Source organism: Parus major, chromosome 1, assembly GCF_001522545.3.
Source record: "Parus major isolate Abel chromosome 1, Parus_major1.1, whole genome shotgun sequence".
NCBI lineage: Eukaryota > Metazoa > Chordata > Aves > Passeriformes > Paridae > Parus > Parus major.
Genome location: NC_031768.1, coordinates 72,806,918 through 72,833,264, shown reverse-complemented (window position 1 = coordinate 72,833,264; position 26,347 = coordinate 72,806,918). Strand labels below are relative to the sequence as shown.

The 26,347-nt window shown below is 40.4% G+C and overlaps 2 protein-coding genes across 9 annotated transcripts in view; one reads left to right on the top strand and one right to left on the bottom strand.

The window, feature by feature from the left end:
- Nucleotides 1–13,787, bottom strand: part of ALKBH8 (alkB homolog 8, tRNA methyltransferase) — a 47,350-nt gene extending 33,563 nt beyond the window's left edge. The window contains exons 1-9 of one of the 6 annotated variants that reach the window (XM_015632845.2): nt 13,733–13,787; nt 12,844–12,995; nt 9,775–9,900; nt 9,031–9,171; nt 6,899–7,139; nt 5,719–5,850; nt 4,768–4,863; nt 3,315–3,419; nt 367–437 (exon numbers count right to left, since the gene is read on the bottom strand). In XM_015632845.2, the coding sequence (XP_015488331.1) occupies nt 367–437; nt 3,315–3,419; nt 4,768–4,863; nt 5,719–5,850; nt 6,899–7,139; nt 9,031–9,162 (777 nt within the window). In that variant the 5' untranslated portion in view covers nt 9,163–9,171; nt 9,775–9,900; nt 12,844–12,995; nt 13,733–13,787. Of the gene's footprint in view, nt 1–366; nt 438–3,314; nt 3,420–4,767; nt 4,864–5,718; nt 5,851–6,898; nt 7,140–9,030; nt 9,172–9,774; nt 9,901–12,317; nt 12,414–12,843; nt 12,996–13,732 lie in introns of those variants that run through there. The other 5 variants (XM_015632886.2, XM_015632855.2, XM_015632865.3 and 2 more) reach the window with 5 other exon arrangements.
- Nucleotides 13,788–24,203: 10,416 nt separating this feature from the next.
- The window catches only part of ELMOD1 (ELMO domain containing 1), a 43,805-nt gene continuing 41,661 nt past the window's right edge, over nt 24,204–26,347 (top strand). Inside the window, exon 1 of one of the 3 annotated variants that reach the window (XM_015632939.3) lies at nt 24,204–24,411. The gene's annotated coding sequence lies outside the window, so the exon portion shown is untranslated. Of the gene's footprint in view, nt 24,412–24,653; nt 24,797–24,909; nt 25,016–26,347 lie in introns of those variants that run through there. The other 2 variants (XM_015632929.2, XM_015632948.3) reach the window with 2 other exon arrangements.

The following is a 26,347-nucleotide window of genomic DNA, read 5'->3' as shown; positions in this document are numbered from 1 at the left end:
TCAATGAAGTAACAGAGCATCTGTGCCAGAGTCAGCATTTTCATTGAAATGGAAAGGATAAGAAAGCCCAGGGCTGCAGTACTGAGGCAGAATATGTGAAATTAAAGCATAAAATAAAGATGAAGAAAGGCCAATGGAGACCTGGATGCCAAGATTTAAAAATCCTTGATATCACTGGCAAATCTTCCAATGAAAATATCATATTGCAGTTACTTATTTAATTAGCATATCACACCACATTTCATATTTTATATTAAGTTAGGATGAATGTGGACAGACACCCTAGAAAATCAAATTAACAAATTAACAATATAAAAATGGAACTTTTCAGTAAAGCATCAGACCACATGCAAACGTTAAGGTTACCTCAGCTCCCAAACTGAGAGAGATTATTTCATCTTCAAAAGCAGAATGTGTATCAGTATGAGGGGGAATTCCTGTTTTAAAAAAAACCAAACAACAAAAAAGTCAATATAATAATAACAATAACAATAGACTGCTATCTCCATTAACAAGCTCTATTTCTACAGATGTCCATATGGAAAACTGGGATTTATGGCTGAACAAACAAAACCTATCATAAACAAGGGAATTGCCTTCTATAAGAATTCAGGGCAATTGTATTATTTACACGTCCAGGTTAGATGGACACATTTAACCTAAGTGTCTTGTATAATCAATAGAAATACCTAGAACATAGTTCAGGTTGGTTACTCCAAGGCCTCACTCATTCCTGGATGACTCCAAATTGCTCTCCCTGCTGCTCAAACACTTTGGACTCCTTGTAGACAGTGTAACCCTTAGCACCAACAGTTATGGTACACATGGCAATTTTGGGCTTTAATTCACCCACAATCATATATTTCTTCCCCACTCCCTTCACAAAGGAGTACTCTCAAATCCCTCTATTTCCTAAGCAAATAACTGCATTAAGGGTTTCAGCTTCAGCATTAGGACCTACTATCTCAAAGGCACTGTTAGGATCAAGTCCTGCCTCTGCTTTGCACTTCCTAGGCAACCACACATCACTGCTAGGCTAACCCCTGACTAATACATCTGTCAGTGCATGTATGAGTACACGTACATAACAGAATTGCCAAAAGAACAGTCATTTTTAGGGTCTGTTTAGATTTCTCTTTCATATCTGCTAATTGGAAAAAAACTGCTAATCCCTGCTTGTGTCACACATTTTAATACCAGGTGCTAGCAGCAGTATGCATGCCACAACAAGATCTCACCATGTGGTGGGGAACAGCAGTCAGCAGTGGAGCAAGGGAGAGCAGCAGACAGCTTGAGAGAACTGCAACTGCACCTTCCTCTGATCCACTGCAGGCCAAGGCAGACAGTCATTCCTATACCATCCAAACTGAACCAGTTTTATTTTTTTATTAAAAATTATACCCAAGTTCATTTTGGGTTCTGTAGAGAATTTCTGAGATGAAAACAATTTTTTCTGAAGTGTCAGTCAGCTCTATAAAGCCCCCTTATTATTTTTTACATCCAGATGTAAATATTCGGAATTCCATTAGTTTCAGTGAAACAATACAAGTGTTTTATGAGACCAACATTTAATCTGACAGAAAATCAGTGAGACTTGAAAACCAAGGACAGACAGCTACCTGTTTGTTACAGCTTGCCTCGATACAAAGCACTAAGGCTCTGTTTAAGAGGCACACAAATTAAGGCTGTGCAATTCACTGTGCAGCAGGAGAATATTGACAGCTCTCCACACTGTCACCAATAATTCAACCATGACCACACTGATCTACCCACCTCATTTAATGTATCTCATGTGTGGCCCCTCCAGCTTAGATACTGATAGCCATAACTCACTTTCTAAAATTTCAAGTATAATTTCCAGTGAAAAAATGGCTCAGAACCAAGGTGCAGACAGTATTAATCTGACCGTGCTCTGTGCTCATTCATATCCTATTGATTTGCACTTAAGAAAGGGTATTTTGCTTTGGGCTTGAGCTTTTGTTTGATTTTTAAAAAATAAAAAAACCTGCTTCCATTCTGGATAGAAGTCTACAGTTCTAACTAATCTCCTCAGATGTCCCAGCCAGAAGTACCCAACTGTATCAATTTAACAGATTGTCAGATACATAAACAAATAGGATCCGCTTTTCAGGCCCTCGTTCAGCAGACACTGTAATAGCTGTCAGACATTAATTCTGAGAGTGAAGCCATTGTTCTTCCTTCCTAAGGACAAATGAGATACTCACCCTGGAAAGCAAGCCAGATACTTAACCTTGATGACTAAGCTTAGCAAAAAGTACAGCATGTGATTCATTCCCTAGAAGTGTGATTGGAGGTTTATTTTTCTTCAGAAGCCTTCAGTTTGGGAAAAATCACAAAAATACAGTAATTCCTTATTTCTAAGATAGGGGAACACTGCTTGCATCATACTTAAGACTCCATGTATCACATGCACTAACATTATATCATATGTACTAACAGCAGGAGCCATTTCCTGGAGACTGTATACAAATTACAGGAAGCAATATAAGTTTGGAGTAAAAAAATGCACTTAACTAGAAAACCAAATATAACTATTTATTCCTATATCTTTTTATAGTTAGTGTTCAAATCATGGCCTTGGACTCAAACACCATAATTTTCCATAATACTGGTATAAAAAACTGCACTTCTGAACCTAAGTTCCTATGTGCAGAAATCAGTATTAAGACTTTAGATTTGATTCAAAGCATCTCTGGTCATAGAGGAAATACACTAAGCCGGTGCTTAAATCCTGTCCCTACACCATTCCACAGTTAGATGCTACACTCTCCTGCTTCTTAGTGAAGTTGTACTGGTTTGGCAGGGGTGTAGATAATTTGCTCCACAGTTGCCTGTATGGTGCTACGCTTTGGATTTGTGATGAAAGCAGTGTAGATAAAGCGCGGACGGATGTTTTACCTCTTTCTGAGCAGTGTTTACAGAGCATCAAGGTCTTTCATGGTTCTCATGTTTCTCTGCCAGCAAGTCAGCTGGAGGTGCACAAGAAGCTGGGGACATAGCTGGGACAACTGACCCCAACTGACCAAAAGAAGATTCCATATGATTATATGACGACATGCTCAGTAACGACACTAAGGATGAAGTTTACCAGAGATGTCATTAAGCAGGGACTGGCTGAATACTGATTGGCCAGTAGCCAAGGATTTATTTTTTTTTTGCATCACTTGTCTTCCTTGTCTTCCTTTGCAGCGAGGGGAATGAGCAAGCAACTGCATGGTGCTTAGTTACATACCAGGGTTAAACCACTATGTAAAACAAAGAGCTCAGAATTTTTGAGGGACAAATAAACTTACCTTGTCCAGGCTCATACTGATTTACAGTCAGTTGATCAGGTTTATGTTTGATATATCCCTGCTTTAAGCACTTCTCCAAGAATGGGTTGCAAATTTCAGGAAGACCTAGTTATAGAAACAGAACTGTAAACAAGACAGGACAGCTTTTTACAATAAATATAATTAGGAAAATGCATAGAAGTAGCTTCATATACAGGCAAGTCCATCTTTAATGATGATTACTCTTCATCTGCTGCTAACACACACATCAGAACTGGGGGCCTAATCTTCAAGTCTGGTACATTTTTAAGATCTCAAAATTAGAAAGGCCACTTTTCCAAGGCCTCTGCATTCAGAAGCAGATTACTCCTTACAAATGCAAAATGTACTATCTCTACACATAAATAAAACCACATCAAATCAGAGGCAAAGTTTGCACCAATTACAATAAAAAAGTTGCAGTCAAGAAGCAAAATTATTATGCAGAGTCAGTTGTGCAGAGAGCTCTCTAAAAAATTTATTCCCTGGAAATCTGTTACTGAATTAGATTGAAATATCACCAAAAAATCTGCTGAAGTTAAGCCTGTCTTGAAACAGGAATGGAAGATATAGTCTTCCACTGAAGCTTTGGTTTGATATTTTACCTGAGGATTTGACTGAAAAATTCTGCTGAAGATAACACCAACAAACATGTTACTCCTATCCCTTCCATGAATCTACTAATCTTTATTCTTGTTTTCTCACAAGAAGTGTTTATGCTTTTCTCACACATAAAATAGTCTGTGAGACTAGAAAACAATTCACAGATCAATCCTCTTACAATGATATACTTCACAGTTAAAATCTTAATATAACCAGAATCTTTCTGTTGCATCCTACATCCACCCCAGCACACATGCATCACCTTAAACACCTTCAAGTTTTACAGGAATTTAACTCTCCTATTTTACTATTTTTAAATCTACGTCTGTAAGATGACTCACTTGCTTTGCTCTGACTCACAGCTTTCAACTCCAAATATGAGTTATTGAAACCTTTACAAAATTGCTTTCAGAGCAAAGGAAATTTTATTTCAGCATGCATCCAGAAAGCTTCAAGCTGGTTGAGATAAATATATACAGCAATATACGTCACATCCCCCAAATAAATTAATATGCAATTTGTAAGACATAATTATTTTATGGAACAAAAAGCTAAAATGGAAGAACAATTACAATCCTAAAAGCCGTATTTTACCAGACCTCAACAAAAGGCAACAACCTCTGGCTCCAAGTGGCTGGACAACAAGCTTAAAGCACTAACAATAATTTGGAATGAATCTCAAAATTCAAAAGCACTTTTGTGTATGGTTAATATACAGCAAAAGCTCTCCTTTAACCACTCTCACAGCCGTAACTCACCAACACTTAAAGGCTTTACATAATGGTTCAAACATCAGTGCAAAATAAGCACAGTTTAATAGGGAAGTTCTCACCTCCAGGTAATGGTTTGTCTTTATCAACATTATTGTTATCATAGCGAAACTCATATCCAAAATGCTTTACTCTTCTATGCTTCAATGTCTTCTGGGCTGTAAGAATACGTAACTTTACAGTTAGATTAGACTACATAAAACATGAAACATTGAGGCAATTTATGTTTCCCTATTCCATCCTACCTGTTAAGCCTAACCATTCTTTAATTAGCAATTAAAACAGTGTGTGACCCTCATTCTTAATGCACACACTTCTGCTTATTTTCTTTTGTAATTCATCAGGCATCACATTCACTGCTGTTTTGAGTCAAAGAGATGGTGGTTTTGTATATGCAAGAAGCAGGGAATACCAATTTTTTTGAGCCATATTTAATGCATCTTTTTCTTGCCCTGATCTCTGAATTTATACCTGATGAATACCCTACCGATTCATCAAGATCCATCATTCTCATTAATCTCCAAGTTACACATTAGCTAAGGTCAACATAACCTTTTGCATTGCTCCACAGAACAAATGTACACAGGAACTCTGAAGTGATTTCCAAGAATTCATTTATTGAAGGATTTAACTCCACAAGCTGAAGTCAAAGCATGAAAGCATCCAGAATGCATTAAAATAACTAAGTTATTTTTGTTACATGAAAGACACAGCTCTTCAGCTGGACATCAAATTACAAACAGTCCTGTGCTTGGCACAAGACACATGAAAAAGACTTTAATTGTCTCTGGATGCAGGTTTGTCACTCAAGTAAATCCATTCTAGAATATCAATTCAAATCACTTGCCCCAAGGAGCTGATCACTTGCAGTATAAGACCCAATTTCTAAAATGATAAGAAAAAACACAGAATCATTTCTGATAATACATTTACCAAGACAGACTTCCTGTAACCTGAAACTGCAGGAAAAAAAACAGTGCAAAAGTATAGAATGTCTAGATAGTTGGACCCACCATTCTGAGTATCTTCATCTCCTTTCCAGTCAATACTTTCCAACATCCTCCTTTCTTCCTCTGGAGAAATAATATTTTCAATTACCATTAAGCCTGGAGGCAAGCTTGTAGGAACAGCACTTTGCAAGGAAACTGAGGTATATGAAAAGAAGAGAATTTTGTCAGTCTTTAGAGAAAATAAAATCTGTGATCCCTAAGGGGATATAATTACTTTGTATGAGAATATAGTACAGCTGTAGAAATGTTTAATGGAGCCCTTGTTGTGGCCTTTTTTGGAGAAAAAATGATCCCTTTCTGTCATGACAAAACAGGGTAAGGACCAAGTCTTGCATCATTTGGGCGTTTTCTAAAAATTTTACTGCATAAGACAAACAAGACTTTACACTATTCAAACACAAAACCACTTGTGGTTTTCCTGTAAAATAATGGTAAACAGAATTTCCAAACCACTTAAAGGTTCTACCTGAATTCCATTTTAATTTTGTAGAATTCTAGTGATTTACCATATCAGCAGATTTCTTCCATATACAGAGAATAATCTGTAATCAAGTATGTACAAACATGGAGTACAGAATAATAGATAGGTGAATATAAAATATCACTGATGTTGGGACATTCAGTTTGCTATCCCAAGAAAGCAAAAAAATCCTGCCAGACCAACACCAGGAACCCTTTTTGCTAGACATCATGAAAGCTCACAGAAAGAGCAACAGTTTTTGCAGTAAATAGCTTATAATCAGCCAAAAAAAAAAAAAAAAAAAAAAAAAAAAAAAAAAAAAAAAAAAAAAAGACAAATTTCATTGGGACTTTTTGTCTTCTTGGAGCTGAGATACAGACTGCAAGACTAGGGTCACACAAGAAATCCAATGAACTGTCCAGAGCTCATTCTCCAGATTCCTTAATCACAAAATCTTCCTGTGAAGTATTGAATGGTCAGGAAATTACATAAATCTTTTTTTTCCTTTTGTTTCCAAGTAATAGAGTTGAAATTAGAGTATTCTAACATGGGATACAAGGAGCAGAGATTATTTTATGTCCTGAATCTCAGATTCTAGCTTTCATTCTCTGCACCTACTTAAAAAACTACTGTGCTCTTACCTACATTTACAACCCAGGAAGTAAAAGCAAAAGGGAGCAGTATGCAGGAAGCTGGATATATAAGAGAGCAGAAAAACTGTACCTTTTTCCACAAAATTAATATACAGAACAATGTTCTGGCCACAGTCTTCCAGTGTCACTTCCTTTCCATTAAGGGCATTAAAGGCTTTCATGGCTTCTTCTGTTGTCCTATATTTCACAAATGAATACGGTTTATTTGGTGGCATTAAGAGTGTTTCCATTGCTCCATATTCTTCCAGTATCCTGAGCAATTGCTGTCTACTCATCCCATTACCAAGACCAGCATTGGCAATAACCAGGCTCTAATTGAAAAAGAATTAAAAACAAAAGAATTAGTGATTATTGTTGGTTCATTTAAAACTAACATTTTAGCAAGAGAACAGCATTATAAAGAACAATTAGACCCATGAACACTCTTTTATGTATTCTGAACAAGATATTTACATTTCCATGAGCTTGTTATACAAGGCTAATGCAACCTTTGATTGCACAATATCAAAACCCTTTGGAATCAAAAAACCTTTGATTCCAGCACATAAGTCTGGCTGGAAGCCTTGCAACCTCTATCAGAAACACCTCCTCAGTTAATGCATGCTTTGAAGCATCATGTCTGCATCAAGTGTACTGCAAGCAAACAGTGGCACTGGCACACATAATTTTGGAGGTTTCTTGAACAGCTGGGAAAAGTGTTCAATTATTTCAAATGACAGCATCACACTTCTGTTTAAAAAAAAAAACAAAACAGAAAATGAGGTTTAGAACCAAAGATGAGGGTCATTAAAAAAAAAATAATTATATGAGCACTGCTGTGATTATGCCTATTGTGAAGGCTCTGTTAACATTTGCTCTATGGAACAGATCATATTTTTCAAAGTTTACCTCATTATTAATTATTGCAGTTTTCTAGAATGTTATTGATGGAGAGACCCATGTGTGTGAAGGACGTGCAGAGGTTCAAACCACTCTTTTCACTTGATCTACAAAGATCCCAGTACACAACTGCTGCAGCACATGCAGCAACAGATGATGTAATTTAGGGATAGTCAGACTCTTGCACAAAGCCTGGAAGTATTTTCTATATTCCTGACACAAGTTTACAACCAGCACTTTGATTTTGTTTCATATATCACTTATTCCAATGTTCTGTCACCAGTAAGAACCTCGCTGGACCCCAAAATTACTCTTTGGATAGATCAGATGGATAATTTGGTACCTGGGACAGTTTCAAGTGGAACAAGTCCCAAATCACAGACCCATTTCCAAGCAACACTTGAAAAACACAGTCTTTGTTCTAAAGAGTTTACAATATAAACAAGATGGCTGAGTCATTAACATCTCTCCGTGTGATGTAAAATCTGAACAGAAAATTAAACCAGATTTTATTACAAAAGGTATAAAGACCTAAATAATGTTTCCATATATGAATGGAAAGAATTTGCAGAATCAGGATGAACAAGTACAGGGTAAATGATACTGCTCTGCAGTGTTTCAAGCCATTTGTATTTCTTCATAAATGAGAGAGGGAAATTAGAAACTTAACTTCCCTTTCTGTCTCCAAGTTCCTGTCACTTTCTGCTACATCAGATTCTGTGAGATCATTCTATGATCTGCAGTAACTCTACTGTGGCAGAACACTACAAATCAAAAATCTATGTAGCTTTCTGCTAAGTCTCTTTTCTGCAAGGAAAGAGAAAGCTGTCCCCATTTAAACAGCTGCAAATCAGCACAATTCCCACAGAACCACAGCCATAATTTGTTTAGAGGAAAAAACCAAAATGGAAAAGATTTCCAAGACAGACATGTTTTTAATGGGAAGCTTAGACAAATTACACTTGACAGAAAATTATGGAGGATATAAAGGTACAGAAGTTAGAAGCCTGAGAAAAAAAAGAGAAACAACAAACAAAGAGAAGTTTATGTACTTCATAGCATTTCCAATGCTTCCTCCTCCTCCTCAACCCAAGTAACTATTGTTTCAGGTTAAAAAAAACCTTATCCAAAGGCCATCAAAGTCTCTCCACAGACACTGAACTACTGAAGTACAGTTCAGCTTTGAAATCAAAGAAGTACAGAAAACCCTCAATCTCAGGAAGTGCATTTTTAAGAACTGCATTTTACACAAGACACATGTGAGAAGAGAACACAGAAAAGCAGCATTTTAACACTACCATCAAAATCACAACTACCAGTCACCTGCGTGGCATGGGAGACGCACTTTATGCCCTCATGTCTCATCAATGTATGCTGAGCTCTGACCTGCTTCCTCAATACCTTCTTCTTCATTTTCTGGGCTTTCAAATGATCTTCACTGCTTTTAACCTCCATATTGGCGTTCTGGAAAGCAGAAATAACAACACACAGTGAGTGTCCTGCTTGAAAAGGATCTCTCCCAAAAATGAAATGATTGATGAAATGTTTGGCTCCTTTTACCTAATTGCAACTAAGTGTGACATTTGGCCAAACTTGCCTTTCTTGAGGGTAGAAAAATGTGTGCAATACTTAGATGTCCTAGAACAAGCAACTATGATGCTCCAAATCATTTACCACATCTCCCAAACTTAATGCAAATCACTTTTCTGTGGTGAGAAGAAACAGAAAACTGTGTACACACACACACACACGCAAACACACACATATATATATATAAAAACTACTGAATTTCATGGCAACACAGCATTTACCAACCAGTGAGTACTTAAAGGTCACTGGCATTCTCCAGGTTTTGCTGCATCTTTTGCCACTTTTGGTCTAACACCATATTGAGATCATACAGTACCTTCCCACATTTCTCTGAGCCTACATTCTTTTCCTTTCTTTTTTCTACTTCTTTCAAATCCAAGGGAGGAGTCCAGATCTCACGTAAGATTATGACAAAACTCCCAGACATTGATGCAGCTTGACTTTGACTTTATCTCTTCCTGTAATATAACCCCTTACCTGTATTTTAGAGGTATCTTCTTTGCCAAAAAACCTCCTAACAGTATAGCTGGACAATCCAACAGTCTGTCCTATTGCATTATTTTATCATCATAGATCTGACAACAATCCTTCCATCTTCTTTTCCTGTCAAAAAATGGTTTTGCTTCAGTTACTTTTAAGGAAAAAAACAAAACAAAGCTAGGTCAATGATCCCTATATGTAATTATTTAACTCTCTCAACTGCCCCAATAGTCACTCAAGCCTTCTAGCTTGCATGACTGCAGAGCTGTTTCCCAATACCTAAACTGTAGACACAATCATGGTAACATGACATTGCACCACAAAAAATGGTAAAGGCAAAAAAACCCTCATATTCGTGTTCACTATAACTTTGTGTTGAATGACTTAGCAGAAATTTTGTTTTAAACAAGCACTGACATGCTAGTAAAATTGTTATAAAATATTGAAGTGTTGCACAGGAGCTCTAAGTATGTATTCCCTGTGATTGCTGCAGCGTTACCATAATCAACCTGCACAACTTTTAACTGCATTGCACAAGAAAAATCTTTAAAGAGAATCCAAATGACAAAAGCACTTTGTGGAAATAAAATATTCTAATCCTCCAAAAAGGAGCAGGATCCTTTCCACTTACTAGTTCATCCTCCTACCATTCCTCTTCCATTCTCAAACACAATTTTACAGAGGTCTTAAATGAATTGAAACCCTTGTCAACAACAATTTTAAGCAAACATAGCAAGATGCTGGCATGGTGGGCATCAACAGTTCTCTCCTGATGTGGTTTCAGATGCCTGCTATCAAGTTTGAGGTGGCACACGCAAGGCCACAACAGTTTGAACCCTGATTTTCTGGCATTATTCAAGCTTTTACATATCTGACCACATAAAGATCACATTTATTTCTGAGCCTGACCAAAAAACACCCCAAAAACCAAAAAACACTTAATAAATTACTCAGCACCGAAATCCATCCTACCATCATTAGACTCTTGACATTTCCTTGGATCTCTTAGAATTCAAGCACAACCATGCTTACATGCAGTGGAGGCAAAATGCATGAGACAAAAATCTCACAAGTAAAAACTGAAACAGGGCAGAGTGTCAAAAAAAGGAGAGGACTACTAAAATAATTATTTCACGTGGCTTCAGAAATTCAGTGTAGAGGCTGAAAAGATCAATGGGTTATAGAATTAATCTTGATCTCTGCAAAATTAATTTTATTGCAGATTTGTTAGGAACTGTCTACCACTTCCCTTTAAAGCAATAGTGCTCATTAAGGGATTTTTGCCTATTATATTACTCTGATTTTTTTCCTTCCCTTCCTCAAACTCTTGGAATCTTCTTAAATAATCATTTCCCCATCCTGATGGCACACTTATAAACAGGCCACAGCTAATTCTTGAAAACAACAGTCTTCCCTATAAAGGCAAATAGCTCAAAACAGTTCAAAAAAAGATTATTCACTTAATCAACAGTGTTAAACACACAGAGAGCAGTGGTCCTCTTAACCTTCATTAGTTAAATAATGATCAAAAAATCTCAAACTTGCTTAAACAAAAAACAAAAATCACAGTGAGAGACATACACACAAAAAATAAAACTAAAAAACCAACACTCAAAAGCATAAGATAATTAGAAGACAAAGTAATTGAGAGGGGAAAAATAAAAGCTACATAAAAAGAAGCACAAAAAGTTTTTATTAAGTAAATTCTCCTAAGTGCATCTAATGAGTTACCCCCTTACCAAGGTTCAGCTGATTTGCAGGCTCCTTCAGCAAGCCTACTATGACCAAGCTCTGCAATTACAGGATTTCATAGAATCACAAAATCATTTAGGTTTAAAAATACCTTTAAGATTGAGTTCAACTGCTAATCCACAACTGCCAAGTCCACTCTAAACACTATGTCCCTAAGCATCACCATCTACACAACTGGGTGCAAAAGGCTTGGCTTCTCCCACTTTATTTGCCACACACAGGTGAAAAAGGCCCACGTCTTTACAGCCTACTCATGTGCAGGCTCCTCTGCAGAGGGTTTCAGGTAGACCCAAACTACTTCACAGGAAACTGACACATCTTTGACTTGGTGAGTTTACAGAAAGAGAGCAAAAATACAGAACAGGTTAATACTTTGGAACCGAGCAAATTGGATTCAGATGGAAACTCATGGAGGCTATGCACATCACCCATAGCAGTCAGACCACTGCCATACAGCCTGCAGAACAAAGGACTTCCAACTGAAAGGGTCAGGCCTCTCCCATAGCATCTACACCTCTGCATTATGGAAGACTTCATCTGATCTCTGGGGAAAGCAGCTCTGAGTTTAGTCTAGCCTTTAGTTAGGTCCTCACAAATGTCCACACACAGGCCAAAGCAAAGAAGTCATGCCATAATCTTTGTCAAAATAGCACAGAAGCTGAAGCCAAAAGACTACTTTTTATCTTTTCATAACCCCTGAACAAGGGACAACTGAGGGGTGATTCAGCTGTCTAAATAGCATGTAACACTGGCAGAGATGACTTATCCCACAATACTCAGCCCTTCACCTGCTGCTCAAGAAGCTGAAGACCCTCCTGACGTGCTGTGTCATGCTTGCCAGAATCACCAGTTCCTGAAGGCATCTTAAACACTACCACCTGCACAGCTGAGACAGCAGAATACTTCTTTTGTCTTTGTCTGAACCAGGTCTAAACTCTCTGTCTTGTCTGTTGCACCATTACCAGTGGCTCAATTCAGCAGACACAGAAACCAAGTCTGCCCTGATTACTGAATAAAGGAATCACACTCAACTGCATAGAAGTAGGAAACTTCATTTCCTAGGATCTCACACCTCCTTCAGACTGCAAAAGAAAAAGGGTTAATCCACTGCTGCATTCATTACTGTTACCACCTAGTTTTACAACAAGTATTTTTAAAAAGTAGTTCCTGAAAATACATTGAAAACAGTTTCCCCTTGCTGTACGAGCTAAGGTCACAAAATTGGCCTGAAGTTGCTACAAAGGTAAATGTAAAGCTTTAATGCAATGCACGAAGCTTATTTACTGTAGAAGCCGCTTCCGCAAACCAAAGTACCTGGCAGCCGGGCAGAGCTGAGCGGCGACTGTCGGCAGAGGGAGCGCCACGATCAGGGATAAGTTGGGCTCTTTGTTACTCAGTTTTGGCTTGGTTTTGTGCCGCAGACACGCTACAACAAACGCATAAGGACACAGTATTCACGTAGACATCTGGGGAGAGGGGGAAAAAAAGCATTCAGGAGGCCCGAAGGTGAGATTTAAGAGCTCCAGCACTGGCCAAAGGCGCCTGAAGGCTCCAGCACATCCAGGTACCAGCACGTCCCCGCGGCTGTCCCATCCCTCCTCTGCTAGGGACAGTCAGCACCAAACCTCCCACCCAGCGACACCCCCCAAACCCCGGGCTCTGGGCACTCGCTGCAAACAGCAACGATAATAGGAATAACCACAGGAGCGCGCCTTAGATTCACACAATGTTAAGTGTCTGAGCAGACCTTAAATATCAACCAGTCCCAAACCCCGCGCCATGGGCAGGGGCGCGTCCTACCAGACCAGGTTTCTCAAAGCTTTGAACACTGCCAGCATTGGGGCACCCACAACTTCTCTGGGCAACTTGTTCCAGGGCCTCACTACCCTCACAGAAGTGTCCCTTCTTCTCTGCCCTAAGTGTATAAAGGGGAGGCTATAAAAGCTGTGAGGCAGACATAGGGACTGACTTGGCCTTCTCCCCCTTACACCACCTCGTCCTGAGAGGGACAGAGATAGAGCCGGAGCCTCGGGCAGGCCGCCGCGGGCTCTGCTCCCCGCGCAGGGCGGCACGGCGGGGGCGGGACGAGAGGGGAACCAGCGGCAGAGGCCGCCTGCGCTCCCGCCGGCCCCGCGGCTCCCCGTCCCCAGCCAGAGCCAGGCGAGGCCCGGGCGCTGCAGCCCCGGCCCGGCGGGCGCGTTACCTGCAGGAAGCGGCCATGTCGGGGCGGGCACCCGGCACCGGCACCGCCCCCGCCGCGCCGTCATGGCACCGCCCGCCCCGCTGCCCACCAAGCCGGAAGGGTTCCGCCGGTACAAACGTCTGTGGCTTTACTGTCGGCCAGGGAAGCCAAGCTTTGAGGTTCAATAAGTCCAAGAGCCTGGTTCCTGCTCTTGGGCCACAGCAACCCCACGTAGCGCCACAGGCTGGGGGAAGAGTGGTTTGAAGGATCTGGGGGTGCTGGTGACAGCAGCTGAACATGATCCAGCAGTGCCCAGGTGGCCAAGAAGGCCGATGGCATCCTGGCCTGGATCAGCAGTGGTGTGGCCAGCAGGAGCAGGGCAGTGACCGTCCCCCTGGACTCGGCACTGCTGAGGCCACACCTCAAATGCTGTGCTCAGTTCTGGGCCCCTCAGTGCCAGAAAGACATTGAGGGGCTGGAGCGTGTCCAGAGAAGGGCAGCGGAGCTGGGGAAGGCTCTGGGGCACAAGTGCTGTGAGGAGCAGCTGAGGGAGCTGGGGGTGTTTAGCCTGGAGAAAAGGAGCCTCAGGGGGGACCTCATCACTCTCTGGAACTGCCTGAAAGGAGGGTGCAGCCAGCTGGGGGTCAGCCTCTTCTCCCAGGGAACAAGTGACAGAACAAGAGGACATAGTCTTAAGCTGCAGGAGGTTCAGGTTCCACATTAGGAGGCATTTCTTCATGGAAAGGGTGATTAGACCTTGGAATAGATTTCCCAGGGAGGTGGTAGAGTCACTGTCCCTGGAGATGTTTAGGAAAACACTGGACATGGTACTTAATGCCATGGCCTATTTGACATGGTGGTTGTTATAGATACATACTATATTGTTGGCCTTTCGCAAATATTAAAATGAATGTTATGTGTATAAGAATGGGAAATTTTTGTTGTATTAATATAGTTTATTTCTGTTATTGATGAAACTTAGAAATAGCAGTATAATACATATATGTTAGGCTATGGCATAGTATTAAAATAAAAACTGTTTTTTGTTTGTATAACCCAAAGACTGAGAAAAAAAGAAAAATAGCTAGAGAACTCCTGCATTTGTAAACTGTCTTATCCAGATGAAGACAGCAGTGACCAGAGCTCTGGGGGAGGAGTTTATTGCATTTCTGGTATCAGGGAATATAAATCTTGATGGCACCAAGAAGATTGATCTATTGGAAAGGGGGCAACAGAAAACTAAACAGAAAAACACCAAAGATCCTAAGAAGAATGTATGAATATGTATGAGAATTTATGGATATGTAGTAGGATTCTGTTTTTAAGGGACAATCCTTTGTTAGTGTTAGGTGTGCTTTCTTGGCTGAATGCAGAGACACCCGGCCATATCTGTATATTTTTTTCTCCTAATTGTTTTTTTTTATTAAACTTTTAAATTCTATAAAATTATGTGAACCTCGTTTTTCACAGTGGTGTTGGGTTAAAGGTTGGATTGATGCTCTCCAAAGGTCTTTTCCAACCTGACTGGCTCTCTGGTTCTCTGGCATCATTCAGTTCTATGTGCCAGGATTTCCCAATGACCAGGCCAGGGTTCTCCTGCAGCACACAGCCGTGTCCTGTAGAGAGGGAGATCCATGCCAGCTGGATCCAGGGCAGTCAGTGTGGCAAGGGGAAAGGGGCGAGTGGCCCCCTATAGCCACCTTCCATGGACACACACTTACTGTCACTGTGCCACCTCCTGTTCCTGCTCACTCCGTGCTTCCACATGCCAGCAGGCCCTCCTTATGCCACCTTTTCTCCAACTAGATTCAGCTCTTTGCCATCCTCCCTCCACAGTCTCCCTCTGAGTCCTCACGAACAAGTGCAATGCTTTAATCCTGTGTGCAGTGAGACACCGTCCCTCAGTCCCACACCTGTCTCCATGCCTTTATTGTAGCCTCCTCCAGCACAGGGGATCCAAAACCAGATGGAGAAAGCCACATCCATACTGCAAGTCAAAGACAGCTTCTAGCAGGCCAGGATGGATTAAAGACAGCATCATGGCTTCCCCCAGGCTCAGGCACTCACCAGAAGAACCATCCCCAGGAGAATCCACCATCACAGTCAGCACTGATCACGTCACCTTTGGTACACTGTGGCAAGAATAAAACCATGCCAGTCCAGATAACATCATGTGAAGACTGAGCCTCTGGTTGTATGTAAATATTCTGCTGCTCAACTCTTGACCTGGCCAGCAACCCCACTAAGGTTGTGGAGTGAGCCCACACAAGTGAGAAGCCTCCGCCACTGAAAGGAAGCATCTCGACATCTCACTGACTCCCTGTCGAGAAAGTGGTCCCTTAAATCAGAGATACAGTGTAAGCCTTTCCTTCATTTTTCTTCTTCATAGGCTAACCAGGCTTCATACTATGCCTCTAGACATAACCTTTCTCCCTTCTTTATCCAAAATGCTGGAATTTGGGATTGCCTACTTTCTGTTTACCTGACAAATATTCTGCTTCTCACTGCATCTTATTACTAAAGCATAGCACTTTTTTTCTCTCTCTTTTCTCAAGCTGATTTTTATTTTTCCTCCCTCAGCCTCCTGTGGGTATGTAACCTTTCTCAGCATCAATGATGTGTGGGATTCCTGTGTAAACCTGTAGACGGAAGCCAGCTCCTCAAGTTTTTCTCAGATGCACACTCTGGAGAAATCTACCCATGGCTGTGCTTACATAGAAGAAAAATAAACCCAAAAAATTCAAGAAGAAACAGCAACAAAAAAATTCCTTTCTCTTTCCTTTGGAATGTATACCATGCCATATGCCAGGGACATGGCTTTTCCATGTTCAGAAGGTACAAGTGCACTATGTATGTGAGGCTGACTGGGCATATCCACCAGCCTGTAATATTTGGAAAGTAGGAAGTACTTGGCCAGAAGGGTGGTTCTACTTTTCCTTCACCACAGTCTGTGCTATTAAGTCATCCTCTGTCCTTGACCCACACAGTATATAACAAAGTGTTGTGACAGCACAGATCTTCTGCCTAAGTTTTCTTACATTTAAACTATGAATATTTGCTATCTACATAGTAAGTGTATAGCATATAGCTTGTTAACCTTTGTGAACACTAAGCCTCAGCCTCATCTGCTCTTCTTGTGAGCCAGAATGAATGGAGAAAAAGCAATGAGGCCACATCAACAGCTGCTGTCCTGTTAAAATATTCTCTGAGGCTATTAGCCCTGGAAACCACCCAACCCTGAAAGCTACTGAAAGGATAATTCTAATGATACCAGTTTGTAATTCATTACCAATTTGTTCTGACAAGTGGAAAATACCTGCCCAAAGGTTGTTTCTCTTAAGTGTCCACATTCCAGATTCTGTGCACTCTCTATTCTACGTGCATGTCCATGTGTGTTCTCTGGGGGAGAACAAACTCACTGTGCACTTGTTTTTTTTGAGTATCTCTGTATGATTAGTATTGGTCAAGAATTGTTCATGCATATTGCAATAACATTTCCTCTGATAATGCATCAATATTTTTTCTTCTATAAACAACATTCTCACATAGGAAATTTCAACCATTTAAAGGAAAACAGTTAAAGTCTGGTTAGGGGTTTAATACAATCTTATTTCAAAGCAGAACTGTTATGCCCTTCATGATTTAAGCCCAGAAGCACTGTGCATTCTCCTCCCACGCTAGATAAGATAGGTACAGGCTCGTCCTACAGATACCACAGTGCTTATTGACAAGTAAAAATACATCTCCATTAACAGTATTATGACTGACTAAAAGAGTTCACAGAAGTGGGGATTCAAATACATTTACCTTTGATGTTAATACAATCTCTGATTTAAAGTACTTTAGCAGAAAACTCACTATGTATTTTTAAAAATCCCTTCTTTATAATTTTAAGATTTTGGTTTTAAGTATAAGCAAATATTCTAGTTTGATATTAAGTCTTAATAGTTTTCTTGAGAAAAAAGGTTTATATCAGAAAATCTTGGCTCTGGCTCTTTTTTAATTAATAATGAGAAAAGATGTCTTCTAAACCAGAATATCATGCTCCCATTTAGTCATAGGTGAAAAATAAAATCCTGCTGGTTTTTCTCAGGAACAATTTACATTATTTGCTATGCTATTAGCTATTTTATCTTGGCCACATTCCCAGGGAGAATCAAGGCATTTGTCAGTCCCTGGGAATCAACTTCATAGGATAGCGAGTAAACACATCTATTTCCTTCAACAAACACAAGGTTTCTGGTCTGCAGGTGGAAAGACAATGTTACTCCCTCTTACAGCAAAGCAAGCCAAGCCATGCTTTAGCCTAATGTGATCACACTGGATTTCCATGAATTTTAGACCCAATTAAAAGGGAATCTCAAGAAGATGGGATTTGCTATATCAAATCTCTTGGTATAAGAAACTGCAGTTTAAGAATCATGACAAATAGGATATATTTCAGGATAGCAGTTTGTTACAGAAATAAGAAACCTCTTAGCACAAAATCCAGCTAAAAATCACCCCTGACTACTCCTGTAGAGAAATACTGTAATAAAGGATGAGACACAAGATTAATTGTTTTAGGAAAGCATTCATGTAATAGTTCAGCACTTGGACAAATATGTGTTGACCTAAATTCAAAATGTGCAACTGCTGCTGCTTGCGATAATAAAACTCTTTGTAACAAACCTCTGCAATGCCAAGGGCTTATATTTTTCAGGAAGAAGGCAAGGCTGGCTCTGAGCTGCATGTCATTTTTATTCTGCGTTTCTGCTGTTCAATGTTAGGTTTCATATTTCTTTCTAAAAAAGAAAAACAGACAGAAAAAACCCAACTTTTAGCAATTGCATAAGACTGAAACAGACATGAGAAGCCTGAGTCCTGTTAAAATCAGTGGGACTTTCAAATGCTAGTGATCAAAATGTTTGTATTCTCAAGAGACTTAAAATGTCAAGTAGTATCAGTATGCTTTCTGATTTCTAAGTTTTAGCCTACATTCTATTCATACCGCCAAACTTTTTCAAGCTTTTTTTCACAGACACAAGATTTTAGAGTACTTTTTTTCCCCCTTTCCTTTAATAAAAAGCTGCTCTTTTCCTGAAATCTCAAGACTCAGTGTACTGGAACTTTAAGAAATACACTAAATAGCATAAATCTCACAGTAAAACTGTAATATTTGGCAACACTGCATTTTTGGCACAAATACATGATTATTGGCAGGTTCACTTCCACTGTTACCAGGTGTGATCCTCTTGTGGAGCAAGCTTCTTTAACAGGATGACACAGCTTTTTCTGAGCAGGGAGATTCCAGTTCCCTACCGGGACAGCAGCAGATCTTGTCATCTACAGAGCCAAACTGGAATGTTTAGGATTGGACAGGGGTTAGCTAAACTGAGCACTTCTGCTATGCCATGAGATTGAACTAATGAAGTTCTAATTGCACTAATGAAAATTGTTTATTAGAGGCAGGGAGAAACAGCTTTAGCTTCCGTTATCTGACACACTGCAAAAGCATGCCTACACTGCTGGGTGACCATTAATATTGCACTTGAATTGGGAGCACAATCTGTAAGTCCCAATAAACAGAAAATCTTTCATGCTTTTCTGGTGACTCTTTAGAAAATTCCTGTGAACTTTCAGACATAAGAGAGAAATTACTGTAATTATGATGTGCATGCTACAAATCTGAAGATATTTTATTACACGTATTGCCAGTGCAAAGAATCAGCTCTTGAGAGGTTCCTGCAACATGTGGACACAGATGTCAAAAAACAGATGATTTCTTGATTTCATTAAGGAAGACCCCAAGAGATGTAAATTCCCTAGACACAACTACTGGAAAGTATAATATCCATGAAGTTAATTCAAAAATTCCCAGTGAAGCTCTTGCCAGCTTTTTCTGTTCAAATAAAACCTCTCAGTGAATGGTCCTCAGCCTTCAAAGTCCCACATGCAGCAATACTAAGCAAAGCATACATTGCATTAAATTGTTTTGTCCTCAGTTTTAATTTTCTCTTGGCAAAAACAATCTTGGCGACTTAGGGCTTTAAATCTTTCCAATGCCATGGAAGTTGTAAAGAAAAGATGATAATTCTCTGCTGAACAGGAATTGTTGCTTTCATTGCCGCTGTGACTCTTTCTCTGCAGCTCAGGCAAGGTTTGGGTGAGATCTTTTGCCAGTCTAGTACACTTTCTGGGCTGTCAGAAAAGTAATATGGAGTACTGAAAGAACCATACAAAATATTGATTTCCCTCTAAATCACTAAACCCATCAACACATGGTGTAGTTTAGCCTTGAATGCAATGTTGTTAGAAAGAGTCTCACAAAATACTTGTCATCTCTGACACAAAGAGTGAAAATTGTGTTCCCTTCAAAGTTTGCATGTACTTTGTATTCTCTTCTGTCTCTTTAGACCTGTTTTACATTAAACAAATAGGAAACATAAATATTTTTTTAAATATTGTTTGGACAATATTATACTCTTCTGGCGCTACAGTCAAAATCTTACAGTGGGAAAACTCAGTCCTGTCACAACCAGTTAGGATTTGGTAGACATTCAGGAAGCAATGCAACCTTGTGCAGGGATCCTCCCTGATATCTACACTAGGCAGGCAGTCTGCTTTCCTGCATATCCTTGGTAGCCATCGTTTCTCACAGTTGTAACTTCAGGGCATAAATGTACCATAAGGACACTCGTGAAACATCAGGCTCTGATTCTACTTGAGCAATCAATACATTTTTAAAGATGCAGTGCTTGCAGTTCGGACGCAATCTGTGAAGTTAATTTTTAAAGACATAGTACTGTTTACATAAGAGAACTAAATGTTACATTTCCATTGTATGTGAGATCCTTGGTGCCCCCACTGCCTGGAGAGAACATTGCAATGTATTCCTTTGACTGGGATTCCATTCTTTCATTTCCTTTCAGGTATCATCTCAGGAGAAAACATTAGCTGTTGCTCATGCATCACATTTACTTTATAAGAATAGCTTTTTAGCCATAAGTTAAAATTTGCTAAACAAAAACATGGTCAGATGCTTGGGTCACAATATTTGCTGCTCTTGTAATCTAGTTTCATTACTTCCCTGGATCTATATGCACATTTGACATATCTGGAAAACAGTAATTGAAAGCTTTTAAACTGAATAGGCAAAAGAAAAAAAAAAAGAAGATGCATCCAAACTTAGTGACTTTTTTTTTTTTCCACAAACACCACTTGTCTGTAACTCAGTTTCCTGATCTGTATGACATTTACATAAATATTTATCCATATCACCAGGGGTTGTGATTCTTCATGAATCATTGTTGCTGAAACACTTTGTAATGTTTCCATGAAGGGTAGCATATGCATTCAGAATATGTATCTAATTCATGGCAGAAGATGAATGAAAGGAATAGATCAAAAAAAAACCAAACACATCACCTTTTTTTTCCTTGTTCAAAATTGATTTAAAATTTTTCTCTTATAAATGCAAATCTTTCTTTTTCACACAGACATAATATGGTTGGTACATACATATCTTGGTGATGATTAGGACACAGTTTCAGCATATACAAGTTTGTTGACTTTTATTAAGAAAAAAAAGCAGGTATTGCTAGCATATAGTATTTGAAATTCATGCCTACATCCCTTTATTTTACTCTTTCTATGTAGAAATTTCCACCAGATTGATTTATATTAAAATATTATAACATTAAATGTTCTTAACTCATATGTAGACAAAGTATTTTCTGGTGAAATTCTTTGCTTCAAGAAATGGGTAAACTAAATGAGCATACTGGCTGCTTCACTTAGCTGTCATCTTTCTAAAGGCTCTGTGAGTAAGCCTGACACACTTCATCTCTCACGTTACCATCATCTATTTGCTTCTGTTAGCGTCCCCCATGTTAAACTTTATGGCATCTTCAGTCAAAGAAATACAAGTAAGGCAAAGTTTGGGACTGGAAATGAACAAAATAACTATGAGATTGGTTAAAAAAAATTATCCAGAAGCTTGTGTACACACAGCCCTAGTTGCTATAATATCAGTGCATGAGAGCCATATAATTGACCACTGCAGGACAATCTGTATTTGATGCTTGTCCTAAGCCAGGCACAAAGAATTGCCAGATGACAAGAATCCCCTCAAAAGGAGCAAATGAGGAAATTTGAGAACAGCTTGAGAAGTTTGTCATTTACGGAGAGAGTAGTTTCATGCTGAGTGAAAACTAGAGGGATTGATAATCTGAACCACAGATCTTGAAAATTTAAGTAAGAAAGTTCCTTATGTAAATAAGGAGGGTTTTCCTATTCCTTCCTTCTCCTTTCTTACTAAAACTTTTAAGACTATTTCAGCAGTACTAGAATTGTTAGGTAAAATACAGTCTTTCTCTTTTTGATTTTAAGTCAAAGAATACAAGTGCAACTAAAGTATTTCTGCCACCTCTGTATTGTCACAAAATGAAAAATGTTACTTGTTAAAAAGGAAAAAAGATACTATAAAACCATTAACTAAAATACAACTCGTTATGGTGCATTTAATAATGCTTGGGTAGCACAATGTCTGAGAAAAGTGCTGGGTGATGTCAATAGTTAGGTTCTTCACAAGGACACAGCACATGTCCTTGTTATCAATTTTGTCTTTATCAGTAATTTCTGTAACAGCAAGAGCTTCTATCCAAAATAATAAGGGACTTGAGTTTTTGATTTTTCACCAATATCTGAGCGAGGTATGTTGCTATCTGGTTTTTCTGCTGCTTCTGTCACCTTCTTTCCAATGCTAAATTAATCATGCAGGTGACCTTGCTGGTTTTTATTAAGCACAGCAGGCTGTATGAGCTATTGCTGGAAAAGTGTGACATTGCTCAACTAGTGGGGTCCTACATCTTTTTTTTTCTAATATGGTTTCACTTCTAAATACAGGCTATATTTCTGCTGTCATGCACAGGTTTTTTTTCATTTGCCATAAATTAAAAATAATGATGCTGTTAAAAGGGAAGTACGGCATAATAAAATATTCTGCAACTGCTTATAAACAAAAGAGCTTTTATAAAATGCTAGGTTGCCTCAACTTCCCATGAAACAATGATGCTGAAGATAGGAGTCATGGTAACCTGAATAGCTTCCATACAAACATATTGAATGAATGGGTACATCAAACCGAAATTTGACTACAAGGGTCTCAAAAAAATTCGGGCATATCTGAAATGGCACTACATGACTACAGTACAGCTATGTATCACTGCATGATTCCAGAGAATGGGCAGAAGGCCATCTCCAAACATATTTCTCTGAACCCCTGAATTTGCCACAACAGTAAGGGAACAAGTCAATAAGGCTTTCTATCTCACATTTTGAATTCCTTAATATTTATGAACAGGAGCATGTCATCTGGGAAAGTAAGGCTACTTCTGTAGCAAGGATCTGGCTTTTCATGCTCATGATTCATCTTGCATAATTATGAATGAATTGTCTTACAAATCTCTGTTCCTAGGTTTATTTTGGGAAGCGTAACCAAACTCTGCTCCTGAAGCCTCTGAAAAGTCCCCCAGTTTAGAGTTTATTCTGTTCTGACATCTACAGACCTGCAGTGGATTCTCTGGCCCAGTTCTAGAGAAGTTTCTGACAGACACGGGACCTAAGAGCAAGGATCTGATATTTTGGGGGTGAACATCGTTGTGATATAATAATTAGAAACACTGCTGTAAAGCAGGAGACAGGAGTCTTTTCTAGTTGCATCAATGCAGGGAATTAACCTTGAAAGATGACCTCAATGTGCAAAGCATGATGCAAATAAGAGATGAGGTGGTAAAGCTGCAGTGTGATACTGACCATTCAGTTGTTCCACTGAGTGTTGGACCTCATTTGCTGATGAACCACACAGCTGCAGTGGAGGCTGCTGCTCTGTCCCTGCCCCTTGATCAGCTCCGCAGGACACAGCACCTGCCAGCCAGGTGCATCGAGCATGCCAGTGGCAGGTGGCACAGAGACTACATAGCTCTAGCTAGAAGGAGAATTAATTACCAGTCTGCTTTGCCTTAAGACATGAACAGTGTTTCCTAGTTGTTAAATGTTTAACACAACGACCCAAGTGTTTTCACCATACTTCTTGAATGTGACAGTTGATTATGGGATCAAAATGACTGAAAAAGGAGATTCAGAAGAAATTAGACCATGTCTCTAAAACAGGCATGCAGAAAGCTATTTTCAATTTAGGCATAGAGAACACTTAGAAAAATAGGTTAATTAGCATTTTCAAAGGACTTCTGAAAACATGAGACTATTGGCTAATGTTGGCATGCCAATGTGGCCTGACAGGCTGCTTACAGCTTCAAAGGAACATCTGGACAGATGCATGCAGCAGTAAGGATGAATGAAACACACACTACTTGCCTACTGGCAGTAGATACTGCACTGGGCAACTTTAAATGATTCTGTGGATGCTGCAGAACAACAGTTGTTATTCTCCTAGAGGGGAGAGCTATATAAATAGAATGACATGCCTATGATCCCGATTAGCTGACTTTAAACTTGGAAGATCAAAACCCTTCAGGATATACTACTGGGGGAGAAAGGACACCGAACTGCTTGACAGGTCGGTGGGATGGGATATGGAGGAAGGATACTGGCTCGCTGAGTACTACCCCAGCTAGCCTTAACAGCTCGAAGATGTTCCCCGCTTTCCTGTAGGACCTTAACCGTACCACTGTGGCTGGACTCCCCTGAAGCGCAGACAGGTAATCAATCGCCTTTCCTCGGCAAGCACGGGCAGAACGAGGGGAAAGGTCTCGAAGCCCAGGGATGAGAGGGGCATCCTGCCTGCGGGCCGGGCACCGATGGCGGGCGGCGCGCTCGGAGCGCGCCTTGGCTCCCTTCGGTCCCCGGCCCCTTCCCCTCCCTGCGGGGCGGGTTCGGGCCCCGCCGCAGCCTCCCTCCGCGCTCGCCGGTAGGCGGCACCGCCGCCCGCCTTCCTCCGCCTCCTCCTCCTCCTCACCTTCGCCGGGCGCCGCGCCGGGTGACCCAGATCGCGGCGGCGGCGGCAGCTCCGTGTCCCTCCCGGCGAGGAAGGACGGCTCGGGACGGCGGCTGCGCTGCGCCGCGGGCATGGAGCGGCGCGGAGCGGTGAGTGCGCGGCGGCGGCGGGCCCCGGCGGCGGCCCCGAGGGTCGCTTAGCGACGGGAGGCGGCTCCGGGCATCGCATCGCATCCTGTACCGCTTCCCTCCCCCGTTCACCGCCCGGCGGTGGGAGAGAAGTTTTGCCCCTCTGAATGCGGGACGCTTTATGGAAAGACCTTGCGGCGTAAGGAAATTTGGAGGCGCTGAGCTGTTTGCGCATTTGGGGTATTTGCAGTTGATTTTTTCAATTTTTAATTTCATTTTAATTTTTTTTTCTAACGGCCCCAACCTTTATAATTGTACAGGAGGAGGCCGGCACTGGGCGGCCGCCAGGCGCACGGCTCTGCGGCTCCGCAGTGGGCTCCGCGCCCTGCCCTGCCCCGCAGCTCGCCCTGAGCGGGGCCGCTGGCCTGGCTTGCCCCGCCGCACCTGCCCTGGGCTCTGTGCACCTCAGTTACATCAACGGGTGCGCACCATGATGATGACTTCTTTTTTCCGTGGCACTCTCTTCTTCCCCGCCTCCCCTTCATCCCCCCACATGGTCATTGTGTATTGAAGTTACACTTGCTCCGAGTTTATTCCAGGATTTATGTCTTTGATGTTTCCCTTTGTCCTCACAGTTTCTGCTTTTCTTACAATTTCCTTTAAAATGGCTAAAAGAGGACAGCGAAAGTGTATATCAGAATGGGGGCGGTGGGGGAGAGGGAAGAACAACACCTTTGTCCCAATTCAGTCAACTCAACAGTCAGATCACAACAAGCTGTTTTTTGTGACAAAGGCATTTGAAAGAAGCCATTTTAGAAAATGAAAGAAATTTATTTTGTGGCTTGCATGCTTTAGTAAATCCAGGTTTTCATTATTTTCTCCCTTGCCCCCCTCCTCCACTCCCTGTAATTCTAATTTATTCTAAAATTAAATAGAATAGGAAAAATAGCATCTCTAAAATCCTGCATCATCCCTGTGCTCTACAATAAGCTTACTGATTGCCTTCTGTTCCAAACGTTTCATTGCACATTTTTAAAGAATGTTGTTTTGTACTCATAGATCGATTAATAGTTGAATCACTTGAGTCTGATAAGAACATTTCATCCCCCCAGGAACAGAACAGCAAAAGCTGTTATGTGTAGTAATTTATGTGTAGTAATTTGGTAGGTGTTGCATACTTGTACCTATTTAGCTGAGTGCAGGTTCAGATGAGACTTACTGATTCTTAGGAGAGCCTGCTTCTTTATGACTGTCTTAAAAAGTGTGTGCCACTGTAGGCCAGACTGAACAGGTGGAGCTACATCTAGAAATATAATTTTACCTGTTCAGTTCTCATAATCTGCATATCATTTTAAGAAATATTTGTACTAAAACTAAGGCAAAACTACATGGCTGTAGCAAATGACTTATCATCGAGGCTAATAGAAGCTCAGAGACAGGAAGCCTATGATTTTCAAGAGTGAGATCATGTGACAGCATCAGATGCTGTATGTATCACTCTAAACAGAAAATGGGCAGAAAATTATTCCAGGAAAGGAGCAAACAATGGAAAAATCATGCGACGAAATGCAT